Below are 14,651 nucleotides of genomic sequence, written 5' to 3' on the forward strand. Positions count from 1 at the left end.
GCGCTGGCTGTCCACTCTGTCTATTCCTCTTAATATTTTGTACACCTATCATGTCTCCCCTCATCCTCTCCAAAGAGTAAAGCCCTAGCTCCCTTAGTCTCTCCTCATAATCCATACTCTCCAAACCAGGCAGCATCCTGGTAAATCTCCTCTGCACCCTTTCCAACGCCTCCACATCCTTCCTATAATGAGGCGACCAGAACTGGACACAGTGCTCCAAGTGTGGTCTAACCAGAGTTTTGTAAAGCTGCATCATTACCTCACGGCTCTTAATCTCGATCCCTCAACTTATGAAAGCTAACACCCCATAAGCTCTTAACTACAGTTGACATGGGAAATCTGTCAGCATTCTTCCCCCCCCCCCCCCCCCCAATCAATTTTGCTTCCTCATTGGATATCTCCCAGAGACCCAGGGGCTTTGATCCCAAACTCCAGTGCTGTCTCTGTGGAGTTTACACATTCTCCCTGCGACCACATGGGTTTCCCTTGGGTGGCTCTGGTTCCCTCCCACATCCCAATGACGTGCAGGGTCAGTGGGTTAATTGTCCCCCCAGTGTGTTGAAGGGTAGAATCTGGGGTTGGTTGATCGAACGTGGGGAGAATAAGACGAGATCGGTGTAACTGGGTGGTTGATGGTTGTATGGACTCGATGGGTGGAAGGGCCTGTTTCTGTGCTGTGTGACTCTCTGAGGTGGCAGCAGTGTGGATGTTGCTCCGGGTCACAGGCAGGAGGCACCCTGGCCCCATCGAATGCCGCTGAGATAAGGGTTCAGAATGAAATCCAGCAGCTTGGACCTACGCCAAACATCTGCAATCGAGCTGGGAGTCTGTAGAGGAAGGGAGCTGCTCAGAAAGGCTCGGTGGGGTTACCTTAAGGGTTTCAGAGAGAGAATTTTGAACGCTGTTGGATTGCAAACAGCAGTCTGGGTTGGTTTGAAATCCCTCCGCCTGTTCTCCAACCATAAGACACAGGAGCAGAATTAGGCCATTTGGCCCATTGAGTTTGCTCTGCCATTCGATCGTGGCTGATTTATTTTTCCCTCTCAACCCCATTCTCCTGCCTTCTCCCCGTAACCTTTGACGCCCTTTCTAATCAAGAACCTATCAACCTCCGCTTTAAATACACCCAATGACTTGGTCTTCATAGCCGTCTGTGGCAATGAATTCCACAGATTCACCACCGTCTGGCTGAAGAAATTCCTCCTCATCTATGTTCTAAAGGGACGTCCCTTTATCCTGAGGCTGTGCCCTCTGGTCCTGGACTCTCCCACTGATGGAAACATCCTCTCCATGTCCACTCTTATCCAGGGCTTTCAATATTCAGTAGGTTTCAATGAGATCCTCCCTCATCCTTCTGAACTCCAGAGAGTACAGGCCCAGAACCATCAAATGTTCCTCATACGTTAACCCTTTCATTCCCGGGGTCATTCTCAAAAACCTCCTCTGGACCCTCTCCAATGCCAGCACATCCTTCCTTAGATATGGGGCCCAAAACTGCTCACAATACTCCAAATGTGGTCTGACCAGTGCCTTATAAAGCCTCAGCATTACATCCTTGCTTTTATATTCTAGTCCTCTGGAAATGAATGCAAACATTGCATTTGCCTTCCTTACTAGCGACTCAACCTGCAAGTTAACCTTCAGGGAACCCTGCAGTAGGACTCCCAAGTCCCTTTACACCTCCGATTTCTGAATTCTCTCCCCATTTAGAAAATAGTCACCACCTTTATTCCTTCTACCAAAGTGCGTGACCGTACACTTCCCTACGCTGTATTCCATCTGACACTTCTTTACCCATTCTCCCAACCTGTCCAAGTCCTTTGTTCAAGCCATCTTAATCGAGACACATTCCTGTAAGTTTGTGGATGATACTAAAATAGGTGGTGGTGTAGACAGTGTAGAAGGTTATGAAAATATACAGGGGGATCTTGATCAGCTGGGTACATGGGCTGAGGATTTGCAAATGGCTTTCAATCCAGACAAATGTGAGGTGCTGCATTTTGGGAGATCAAACCAGGGTAGGACTTGCACAGTGAATGGTGAGGCCCTGGGGAGTGTCAAGGAACAGAGGGACTTAGGAGTGCAAGTGCATAGTTCACTGAAAGCGGTGTCACAGGTAGACAGGGTGGTGAAGGTGTTTGGCACACTGGCCTTCGTCAGTCTGGGCACTGAGTATAGGCGTTAGGAAATTGTGATCCAGTTGTATAAGACATTGGTAAGGCTGCACTTGGAGTATTTTGTCCACACTGTTATAGGAAAGATGTTCTTAAACTAGAAAAGATTTACCAGGATGTTGCGAGATACAAGGAGAGGTTGCGTAGACGAGGACTTTATTCCCTGGAACGTAGGAGATTGAGGGGTGACCTGATAGAGGTGTATAAGATCATGAAGGGCATAGACAGGGCCAAAGCAGAGAGTCTTTTTCCCAGGGAAGGGGGTGCTTAAAAACAAGAGGGCAGAGGTTTAAGATCAGAGGCGAGAGATTTAAAAAGGACATCAGGGGCAGCTTCTTCACGCAAAGGGTGGTGCGTATTTGGAACGAGCTGCCAGAAATAGTGGTTGAGGTGGGCACATTAGCAACGTTTACAAGCCATCTGGATAAGTCCATGGATAGGAGAGGTTTAGAGGGCTATGGGCCAAACGCAAGCAGATGAGACTAGCTCGCTGGGCAACATAGTTGGCATGGATGACTTGGGCTGAAGGTCCTGTTTCCATGCTGTAAGAATCTATAAGATTTGGTATGTCACCAAAGAGTCCTGCAAATTTCTACAGATGGACGGCAGAGAGCATTCTGACTGGTTGCATCACCACCTGGTATGGAGGCTCCAATGTGCAGGATCGCAAGAGGCTGCAGAGGGTTGTAGACTCAGCCAGCTCCATCACAGGCACAACCCTCCCCACCATCGAGGACATCAAGAGGCGGTGCCTCAAGAAGGCAGCATCCGTCACTAAGGACCCTCACCATCCGGGACATGCCCTCTTCTTGTTACTACCATCGGGGAGGAGGTACAGGAGCCTGAAGACCTTGTTAGGACCTTATTAGATTTAGGAACAGCTTCTTCCCCTCCGCCATCAGATTTCTGAACGGTCCATGAACACCACCTCATTATCCCTCTTTTGCAATATTTATTTATTCATTGTAACTTGTAGTAGTTTTTATGTCTTGCACTGTACTGCTGCCACTAAACAACACATTTCAGGACATGTCTGTGATTCTCACTATGACATTTGATGGCTGGGTCATACTCTAAAGTTGGACATTGTAACTCATTGTCCTTACCGGGATCTGTCACCCTGCCGCTCTCTCGGGGGGCTCACAGACCACAACAAGGTGAGGAACATGCACTGCCTCTCCTTATGAAAGCAAATGACTTGGACTACAATCCCCACGATCCTCTGCCCACCCAAACCAATTAGAGATCGCGTGCGAGCAGGCCGGGTGAAGCGACCGTAAAAGAACAGCACTGAGCTGTTAAAGGGGCAAAGACAGAATGGATTGTTTTTCTGACAGATTCGTCAAACTGTACTTGCTGTCATTAGACAGAGTAGCAAATTGTCAGTGTTAACATTAGTGGACACATTACCTGGTTTACATTAATACTGTCCTATTTGCACTGTTACATTGTCATAAATGTAGACTTTAAACATGAACCTATTATGAATCAATGTATTTATTATTGCAGATTAACACAACTCTGCATGTGCTTGGCACACTCTGAGTGCCAGAGGCAGGGCTGCGGTTAAGTAATTTCAGGAACAGAAGAAGTGGCAGCTGCGTCTGGTCTGTAATTAAGGGCAAGGCTAATACATCGGAATGATTGTGTCCTGATGCCCCATCATCCTGTATTCCTTTAGTGTCCAAACATCCATTCATCTCGGCACTGGATGCTTGAACGTCGTTGGGTCTCTCGCGTGGAGAATTCCAGAGAGCACGGAAACAGACCATTCGGCCCATCAAGTCCCTGCCGACCATCAACCACCCATTTACACTGATCCCATTTTATTCTCCCCACATTCCCATCAACTCCCGCCAGATTCTACCCCTCACTAGGAACAATTAACCCACAGATTCTACATTCCTCTTTATCTGACTTCTTAACGGATTTCTTAAATGAGATCTATATTGATTCTACCTAAATGATATTATGATTCCTGTTAGCATGACCTTCGTAGATCCCTGGCAGATTGGGACTGAATTCGTGGCCTTTGGTGAGCTAAGTTAATGCATTACACTTGGTGCTCTACCTCAGTGGTTCAGATGGTAAGGAGCTGAGACCCCTGTTCATTAGGAGGTCTCGTATATCAGCCTACCATTCAATGAGGTCAGAGCTCATCTGTGAGATAACCTTTCTCCTTCTTGCCCCTAGTGTGTAGGTGGGTGGGACACACACCCGGAGGTTGGGATCGAATCCGGGTCTCTGGAGCTGTGAGGCAGTGGCTCTACCCGCTGTGCTACAAACCACAGGGGGGAGCCTGGGGTGTTACGATCAGCTCCAACTGACCAAGTCTAAGAGAGAACACAGATGTGGAGCATCTGTGGGCTCTTTCCTCAGGAGCGGCGGAGGCTGAGGGGGGGGTCTGTTGGAAGTGTATAAAATGATGAGGGGCATAGATAGGGTGGACAAGCAATATCTTTTCCCCATTATTGAGCGATCCAATACCAGAGGCCATGCATTTAAGGTGAGAGGGGGTAGGTTCAGAACAGACGTGAGGGGTACGTTTGTTTTTACTGAGAGTGGTGGATGCCTGCAATGTGTTGCCTGATAGGGTGGTGGAGGCAAATTCATTGGGGGCTTTTAAGAGGGGCTTGGATGGGCACATGAATGAGAGGAAAATGGAGGGATGTGGGCACTCTGTAGGTAGGAGGGATTAGCTACGTTGGCACAACATTGTGGGCCGAAGGGCCTGTTCTGTGCTGTACTGTTCTATGTTCTAATAAGTTACAGAGAAACAAGCAGGAGAGTTGGATTGCACAGAGCACGATAGCAAGACGGGCCTTCTATATCATAATGGAATATGGTAACCATGGAATAATAATCCTTGTATCAGTATTGGGTTATTATTGTCACTTGTACCGATGTACAGTGAAAAACTTGTCTTGCAAACCGATCGTACAGGTCAATTAATTACACAGTGCAGTTACATTGAGGTGGAGCTGGGAGATTCTGCCCGGAGGAAGCGTCTGTTCCCCTTTCCTTTCAAGTTTGGTGGAACAGAGCAGTTCACTGGAAGTGATCAGAATGACTCAAGGGTTCGAGTGAATGAGCAGAAACTCTTCCCGCCGGGGCAGGAGATCAGTAAACAGAGGAGGCAAACTTAAAATACTTGGCAAAAGATCCAGGGACGATGAGATACCGATACACAGCAGGGTCTGGTGTCAGGGGACAGTGAAAGCAGGCTGAAGTGAAACTTGAAGAAAGGGAACTGAATGAATAATTTGAAGGGAAATGTCCGGTCATCTGCAGAGTGGGAGTAATTGGATCGTTGAGTGTCAGCAGGAGCCAGTGCTTTTATGATAATTCAGCCAATCGAGCTTATGCCATTTCTCAGAGTAACTGCCAATTCCATGCCCCCACATTTCCCGGTAACTGGTTTTCTCCCACAGTCCCTCTGGATTCTACCCCTCACCCACACATGAGGGGGGGGGGGGGGGGCAATTTACAGCAGCCAATTAATCCGTCGCTGGGATGGGGGAGGGAACCAGAGCACCCGGGGGGGAAAGCCACGCGGTCACAGGGGGAACTCCCCACACACACACACACACACACCCCCCGACAGCGCCGGAGGTCGGGATCGAACCCAGGTCTCTGGGAGACAGCAGCTCTACCCCATCGGATATTTTGAGTCTTTGGTTGGGCTGCTTGTGTTGAGTCCAAATAGGAGGGACAGTGAGGCGCTGGGTTGACAAGCTGATGAACTGCCCCATAGTTTGTTATGGTTTTAACACAGTCCCCGCTCCAGACACCACCACCACTTCCTCCGGTCTCCTGTCAATTAAGTATGACCAGCCACATGGGTACAGCTGCCCATTGAAACGGCGGGAAACCATCCCACACCACAGGCCAATGAGGCAGCTAGAAAGCAGTATCCCCCTCCTTTTCCTTCCTAACATCCCCAGACCACCAGCAGACCACTGACCGGTCTAGCAGTAAGTAGCACTTTCCCACACTCACTGGCTCTGTGAACGCTCCCCAACAACTTTGCGAACTGACCTCCCAAACGGGTGAAGATGTTTCCACGAGAACCAGGCAGGGGATATAGTTACAAGGAAGAGCTCACTTAAGACTCAGGTGCAGGACAACCTCTTGCAGAGGGAATGGTGAACCCTTGGTCTCCCAATCTACCTCGTCGTGGCCCTTGCACTTTCTTTGTAGCTGTAAAACTATATTCTGCATTTTTTTTTAACCTTCTTACTACCTCGATGTATTTATGTATGGAACGATCTGTCTGGATGGCAAACAAAAGCTTTTCACTATCTCGGTACATGTGACAGTAATACATTACCACGGAGGGTTGTGGAAGCTGGGTCACTGGGGGCATTTGGAACATGGAAAACCTACAGCACAATTCAGGCCCTTCGGCCTACAAAGCTGTGCCGAACATGTCCCTACCTTAGAAATTACTAGGCTTACCCATAGCCCTCTATTTTTCTCAGCTCCATGTATGGATCCAAAAGTCTCTGAAAAGACCCTATCGTATCCGCCGCCACCACCGTTGCTGGCAGCCCATTGCTGGAGTAAAAAACTTACCCCTGACATCTCCTCCGTACCTTTAAAGAGGAGGGATGTATTTTTTTTAAAAGATCATGGAATTGAGGGCTGTGGGGAACTGGCATAGAAGGGACATGGGGCAGATCAGCCGTGGTTGTATTTGAATAGGAGGACAGGTCTGAGGGGCTGCATACAACAGGCATCCATTTTAAAAATCATTCTTTCCTCTGTCTTTAAACAAACAATTGGCTGGAGGAACTCCGCGGGTCGGGCAGCGTCCGTGGGAGGGAAAGGAACCGACGTTTCGGGTCCTGACGCCAAGTCAGCGACCCGCTGAGCTCCGGCAGCAGATTGTTTGCGGCAACAGATTCCAGCGTCCGCCACCTCTTGGACCTGCCTTTAAACAAAGAAACCCTTGTAAGACCGTCCAGTGCGATCACACCCCGCCGGAGACCGCCTGCTCCCCATGCACAGCGTGACATGTTTACATAGGGGACAACTCCACTCAAGGTGGTCACGCCGTGTTTACATAGGAAAAAGCTAACAGGCAACGGGGGTGCGATGGAGCAGACTGTTTAATACATGTCAGACCGAGAGACCATCTCATCCGACCCAGAAAAAGAACACTCATTCAAATCACATTCTTTCCCTCCGATGCACAGCTTTTACAGCACTTCTCTCTGGAATGAATTTAATTTAAAATGGGTTTATTTTACAGGATGGCTGGTGCAATATATAATATGTTAAAAGATTTTTTTTTTCCCATTTTGTGTACTTTTTTTTTCCAAATGTAGAACTCTGCAGCACAGAAAATCGTCCCAAATGTCACTTGCAAAACGCAGGGGAGGGTTTTGGGGGAGCTGGGGGGGGGGGGTTCACTTCCACTGTTCCGAGGGGGGTTTGTCCATCCACTTCCAGCCGCCGTTGGAGTCCTGCCTGGCGGCGGAGGAGGAGGAGGAGGAGGCGGCGGTGCTGGAGGAAGGGGACGAGGAGACCTGGGTGTTGTGGTACTTACGCATGTGGCGGTAGAGGTCCCCGGACTGCGAGTAGCGGCGCAGGCAGAAGCGGCAGCTGTGCGGCCTCTCCCGGGTGTGCACCAGGGCGTGGCGCTTCAGGCTGTAGGTGCAGGAGAAGGTCTTGCCGCAGGCCACGCAGGTGGGCAGCTCGTCCTCGGAGCCCGGCGGAGGAGGCGGCAGGTCCTGGAAGTAGAGCTTGGCCGAGAGGGAGAGGGGCCCGGGGCTGGTCATCTCGCCGTAGGCCTTGCCCTCGGACGGCAGCCCGCCGCTGCAGTAGAGCCCCGGGCCCGGGTAAGCGTCCTCCTCCGGGGGCATCTCGTCCTCGTCCGAGATGACGATGTGACCGGTGGCTGGTGGCGGCGGTGGTTGGGCCTCCGGCGCTTGGAAGACGTCGTCTAACCGAGGCCCCGGCTCCTCGGCCTGCTCGTCGTCGGAGAAGAGGTCGTCCTCCACCTTGACGGTGATCAGCTCGCCCTCCTCCCCTTCCTCCTCGTCCGCCGCCGCGCCGGCCCCTGCCCCGGCCCCGGCCCCTTCCCCGGCGCCGGGAGCCTGCAGCCGGGCCAAGCAGCCGGGTGGCAGCGGGGACGAGCAGGCCCCGGGCCCTCCGGCCTCGGCCTCGCCTTGCCAGCTCCCGCCTCCGGCCTCGAGTGCGCGTCCGACCCCGTCAGTGGACGAGCAGGGACTGGCCAGCAGGTTCTCCACCTTGGCCTCGGTCTCCATGCCGGGTTGGGTGGTGTCGGCGGGCTCGGGGGGCCACTGGCCCGGCTCGGGGTGGTGGTGGTGCTGCTGCTGCTGCTGGTTCCCTCCTCCGCCGTGGGCCGGTTGCGGGGCCGCTCCTTGGGCCGGCTCGGGGGGTGGGAGGCGGGCGGCGGGGATGTAGGAGAGGCCGAGGCGGGACGTGCCGGCGGCCGGGCCTCCTCCTCCTCCCGCCGCCAGGGCCTCGTCCTCCTTCCTGGTGCTGTCGGCCTCGGCCAGGGCCCGGGCCTTGAGCCGGCCCTTGCACACCTTGACGATGTCGTTCATGTGCAGGAAGCTGGCGGCGGCCAGCACGTCCTCGGTGGGGGCCCCGCAGAAGCGCAGGCGGCCCTCGTACATGAACTCGAGCAGCAGGGAGAAGGCGGGAGCCGTGACGATCTCGTCGTCCAGCTCCACCACGTCGCGCTTGCCCGCCGCCGCCGCCGCCGCCTCCTCCTTGTAGAAGAGGTGGAAGTAGGTGCTGAAGGCGGCGAGGACGGCCCGGTGAGCCTGGAAGTGCGCCGGGCCCACCAGCACCGTGCAGTCGCACAGGAAGCCCTGGCGCCTCTGGTCGCGGAGGCTCTGCAGCAGCAGGCGGCCGTGCTCCGGGAACTCCATGGCGGGGCCTCTCACTGCGTCACCCGGCTCCAGGCCTCCGGCATTCTGGCGGGAGAGAGGGAGGGAGAGGGGTTAGGGGCACCTACAGGCCTGTCCCGGGGCCCCCCCGCCCGGGCATAGAACACAGCACACCGGCCCTTCAGCCCATCGTGCCTGGGGCAACCACGGCGCGAAGTGAAGCCGCACACCATCCAACTCCCTCCGTTCCCCTCCTTGTCTTATTTCGGTCAAATTCAAGAATAAGCATGTGGAGGAATTTAAAACAGGGGGACATGTGGGGGGGGGGAAGGGGTTGGATAGTCTTCGGCGAGGTTTAAAGGTCGGCACAACGTTGTGGGCCGAAGGGCCTGTATTGCGCTGTACTGTTCTATGTTCTGTGATCCAAGTCCCTCCATTCCCTTCCTGTCTGAAAAGCTTCTCAAGCACCACTGTTGTACCTGCTTCCACCCCCCCCACCCCTGGCAGCCCCGCTCCCGGCACCCGCCGCTCTCTGTGTAATAAACAGAAAGCTTACCCCACACATCTCCTTTAAACTTCCACCACCACCCCCCCCCCCCCCCCCCACCAAAGCTGTGTCTTCTTGTACCACCAGGCTCAAGGACAGCTTCTACCTACGGTGATAAGACTATTGAACGGTTCCCTTATACGACGAGATGGACTCTGACCTCATGATCTACCTTGTTGTGACCTCGCACCTTATTGCACTGCACTTTCTCTGTAGCTGACACTTTACTCTGTACTGTTATTGTTTTTACCTGTACTACCTCAATGCACTCTGTACTAACTCAGTATAACTGCACTGTGTAATGAATTGACCTGTACGATCAGTTTGCAGGACAAGTTTTTCACTGCACCTCTGTACAAGTGACAATAATAAACCAATACCAAAACCAAAAAAACTCTGACCTTCCATCCTGTCCATCCCCCTCATAAACTTCTGTGGGGTCTCCCCCTCAGCCTCCGCCGCTCTGGAGAAAACAACCCACGTTTGTCCCACCTCGTCTTGTAGCTCATGCTCCCTAATCCAGGCAGCCTCCTGGTGAACCTCTTCTGCACCGTCCTAGAGCCTCCACATCCTTCCTGTAATGGGGCGACCAGAACTGGGGGCGATACTCCAAAGTGTGGCCTGACCGAAGGTTTATACAGCTATAACATGACTTCCTGCTCAGTGCCTTGACCAATGAAGGCAAGCGTGCCGTACGCCTTCTTTACCACCCTATCGAATTGTGTGGTCACTTTCAGGGAGCTATGAACTTGGACCCCAAGATCCCTCTGTACATCAATGCTGTTAAGGGTCCAGCCATTAATGGTATACTTTCCCCTTACATTTGACTCCCAAAGTGTCAAGGCAATAACAGGGGCCCCCTCAGGCCGGTCTCCCGGCAACAAGGGCCCCCTCTGGGCCCGTCTCCTGGGAACCTGGGCCCCTTGGGCCTGTCTCTCTAAGGGGGGTTAATACCTTGAAGTTATTGTATTGTAAGCACCCCCTGCCCTCCCCCTGGGATTAGAGGAGTCTCCGGGAATTAGAGCAGCAATTATGTTAGGAGATCGCGGATAGTTGTAAGAATAATAGGGTTGTAATAGCAGGTGAAGGAGGCTGAGGGGTGGCCTTCTAGAGGTTTATAAAACCATGAGGGGCATAGGTAAGGTGGATGGTCACAGTCTTTTCCCCAGGGTAGGGGAGTCTAAAAGACGGCACAAGTTTAAGGTGAGAGGGGAGAGATTTGAAGGGGACCCCTGAGGGGCAAGATTTTCCACATCGAGGGTGATGGAACGAGCTGCCAGAGGAAGTGGTAGAGGCGGGTACAATTACGATGTTTAAAAGACATTTGGACAGGTACATGGGTAGGAAAGGTTTAGAGGGATAGGGGCCAAACGCAGGCAGATGGGACTGGCTTAGAATGGGTGCCTCGGTGGGCGTGGACGAGCTGGGCCAAAGGGGCTGTTTCTGTGCTGTATAACAGCAGGCACCTCGGGGGCTATCCCATGACAACAGAGGGCCATTCAGCCCATCGAACCCGTCACACGGGAACAGACCCCATCACGTCCAGCCCAGTCCGGACACACTCTGCACCTTCAGAACACTCCACCGCAGTTGTTTTTCCAGTTGCAGCAGCAGAGGGGAGAAGCCAGCAGCTCTCTGCAAGTTGTTTTTCTTGCAGGTATAAAAGGGAAGCAGGCTGTAGCTGGGAGGCCATTTGGGAGTGGCCGTGATTGAGGTACAAGTGCTGAGGCGTTGTTCAGGAGGCTTCAGTGAGAGGAGGCTAAGTCCAGGTAAGGTTCTACTTGGAATTACTCCCTATTAACAGTTAAGGGATACACGCCTCCTGCAGGATGTGGGAGATCAGGGAGACTGTCAGTGTCCCCGATGACTTCACCTGTAGGGCGTGCGCCCAGCTGCAGCTCCTGACTGACCACGGGATGGAACTGGAGCTGGAGCTGGACGTCCAGGATGCTGAGAGCATCATTGACAAGAGTTTTAGCGAGGTGGTCACACCCAAGGTGCAGGCAGCAGATAGCTGGGTGACCACCAGGAAAGGTGACCACTCAGCAACCTTTGGATACTGCTGCGGCGGGGGGGGGGGATGACCTATCAGGACACAGCAGCAGCCAGGTCAGTGGCACTGAGGCTCAGCAGGGAAGGGTGAAGTCAGGCAGTGCAATAGTGACAGGAGACTCGATAGTTAGGGGGACAGACAGGAGATTCTGTGGCCGCGAAAGAGACGCCAGGATGGTATGTTCCCTCCCGGGTGTTAGGGTCGAGGACGTCTCGGAGAGGCTGCAGAACATTCTCAAGGGGGAGGGTGAGCAGACAGAGGTCGTGGTGCAGGTTGGTACCGATGACGTAGGTAGAAAGGGGGAAGAGGTCCTGTGCAGTGAGTATAAGGAGTTAGGAAAGAGGCTGAAGAGCGGGACCTCGAAGTAGTAATCTTTGGATTGCTCCCAGCACCACGTGGTAGTCAGGGCATGAATAGAAAGATAGAGCAGATGACTGTGTGGCTGAGGAACTGGTGCAGGGTTTCAGGTTATTGGATCATTGGAACCTCTTCTGGGGTGGGACACGTAATGTCTTACTAACTTAACTGAGTTTTTCGAGGAGGTGACGAGGGTGATTGATGAAGGTTGAGCCGTGGATGTTGTCTACGTGGATTTTAGTAAGGCGTTTGACAAGGTCCCTAATGGGAGGCTCTTCCAGAAGATTAAGATGCATGGGATCCACGGTGACTTGGCCGTTTGGATTCAGAATTGTTGTGCTGACCTTTAAACCTCGCCTAAGACTATCTAACCCCTTCCTCCCACATATTTTAAATTCCTCCATATGCTTATCTAGCAATCTCTTGAATTTGACCAATGTACCTGCGTCCACCACCGCCCCAGGCAGCGCATTCCATGCCCCAACCACTCGCTGGGTAAAAAACCTCCCTCTGATGAACCTCCCACCCATTACTTTAAAGCCATGCCCTCCTGTATTGAGCATTGGTGCCCTGGGAAAGAGGCACTGGCTGTCCACTCTATTCCTCATAATCCATACTCTCTAATCCAGGCAGCATCCTGGTAAATCTTCTCTGCACCCTTTCCAACGCTTCCACATCCTTCCTATAATGAGGCGACCAGAACTGGACACTGTACTCTAAGTGTGGTCTAACCAGAATTTTGTAGAGCTGCATCATTACCTCGCGGCTCCTCAACTTGATCCCACGACTTATGAAAGCTAACGCCCCACACGCTTTCTTAGCTACCCTATCCACCTGTGAGGCAACTTTCAGGGATCTGTGGATGTGAAACCCCATATCCCTCTGCTCCTCCACACTGCCCAGAATCCTGCCATTAACTTTGTACTCTGCCTTGGAGTTTGTCCTTCCGAAGTGTACCGCCTCACACTTCTCCGGACTGAACTCCATCTGCCACTTCTCAGCAATTTAGTTAAGAAGGAAAGGAGAGCGTGTGTAAGGTTTGGGAAACTGAGTCCTTGAGGAAAAGAACTCCAGGAGGGAATTAGGAGAGCCAGGAGCAACCATGCAAAGTCCTTGGCAAGTAGGATTAAAGAGAATCCCAAGGCATTCTATACATACATCAAGACCAAGAGGAAAGCTAGGGAGAGGTTAGGACCACTCAAGGCTTGGAGGCAGAGGATGTGGGTGAGGTCCTAAATCAGTACTTTGCATCAGTATTTACCAAGGAGAAGGGCGTGGAGGGTAGGGAGATCAGTGTGCAGAGGGCTAATAAGCTAGAGCATTTTGAGATAAAGGAGGTAGTGTTGGGTCTCTGAAAGAACATTGAGGTGGATAAGTCCCCAGGGCCTGATGGGGTATACCCCAGGTTATCGAGAGAGGCAAGAGATGAGATTGCTGGGGCCTTGACCAAGATCTTCATGTCCTCTCTAGCCACAGGGGGAAGTCCCGGAGGACTGGCGAGTAGCTGATGTTGTTTCATTATTCAAGTAGGGATAATCCTGGTACCTACAGACTGGTGAGTCTCACATCAGTGGTGAGGAAGCTACAAGAGAGGATTCTTAGGGATAGGATTTATGAGCATTTGGAGAAGCATGATTAGGGACAGTCAGCATGGCTTTGTGCGGGGCAGGTCATGTCTTACTAATGATTGAGTTTTACGAGGAGGTGACGAGGGTGATTGATGAAGGTTGAGCCGTGGATGTTGTCTACGTGGATTTTAGTAAGGCGTTTGACAAGGTCTCTCATTGGGAGGCTCATCCAGAAGATTAAGATGCATGGGATCCACGGTGAACAGGTCATTTGGATTCAGAATTGGCTTGCCCGTAGAAGACGGGATGGTGGTCAATGGGACTTATTCTGGCTGGATGTTCGTGACTCATGGTGTTCCTCAGGGATCCATCCTGGGACCTCTGCTGTTTGTGATATACAGTATATAAGTGACCCGGATGAAAATGTCGATGGGTGGGTAAGTTCGCAGACAATACAAAGATTGGTGGTGTTGTGGATAGTGTAGAAGATTGCCAAAGGATACAGCGGGATATAGGTCAGTTGTAGATATGGGCGGAGAAATGGCAGATGCAGTTTAATCTGGTCAAATGTGAGATGTTGCACTTTGGGAGGTCGAATGTAAAGGGACAGTACACAGTTAATGGCAGGACCCTTAACAGTTGTGATGTGCAGAGGGATCTTGGGGTCCAAGTCCATAGCTCCCTGAAAGTGGCTGCACAGGTCGACAGGGTGGTAAGGAAGGCGTACGGCACGCTTGCCTTTATTAGTCGAGGCACTGAGTTCAAGTCAAGAAGTTATGTTGCAGCTTTGTAAAGCTCTAGTCAGGCTGCATCTGGAATATTGAGTTCGATTCTGGTCGCCCCATTACGGGAAGGATGTGGAGGCTTTGGAGAGGGTGCAGAAGAGGTTTACCAGGATGCTGCCTGGATTAGAGGGCATGTGCTATAAGGAGAGGTTGGACAAACTTGGGTTGTTTTCTCTGGAGCGGCAGAGGCTGAGGGGAGACCTGACAGAGGTTTGTAAGATCATGAGAGGCACAGATAGAGTAGTCAGCTGTTATCTTTCTCCCAGGGTAGAAATGTCTAATACTAGAGGGCATGCATTTAAGG

General features: G+C 52.1%; 1 protein-coding gene across 8 annotated transcripts in view; it reads right to left on the reverse strand.

The window, feature by feature from the left end:
* LOC127587081 (zinc finger and BTB domain-containing protein 3-like) overlaps positions 1-14,651 on the reverse strand; it is a 59,353-nt gene that overhangs the window by 39,861 nt on the left and 4,841 nt on the right. For 4 of the 8 annotated variants that reach the window (XM_052045275.1, XM_052045274.1, XM_052045273.1 and 1 more), the window contains exon 2: positions 7,726-9,124. In XM_052045275.1, the coding sequence (XP_051901235.1) occupies positions 7,726-9,079 (1,354 nt within the window). In that variant the 5' untranslated portion in view covers positions 9,080-9,124. The other 4 variants (XM_052045279.1, XM_052045276.1, XM_052045271.1 and 1 more) reach the window with 4 other exon arrangements.

This window comes from Pristis pectinata, chromosome 38 (assembly GCF_009764475.1).
Source record: "Pristis pectinata isolate sPriPec2 chromosome 38, sPriPec2.1.pri, whole genome shotgun sequence".
Taxonomy (NCBI): Eukaryota; Metazoa; Chordata; class Chondrichthyes; order Rhinopristiformes; family Pristidae; genus Pristis; species Pristis pectinata.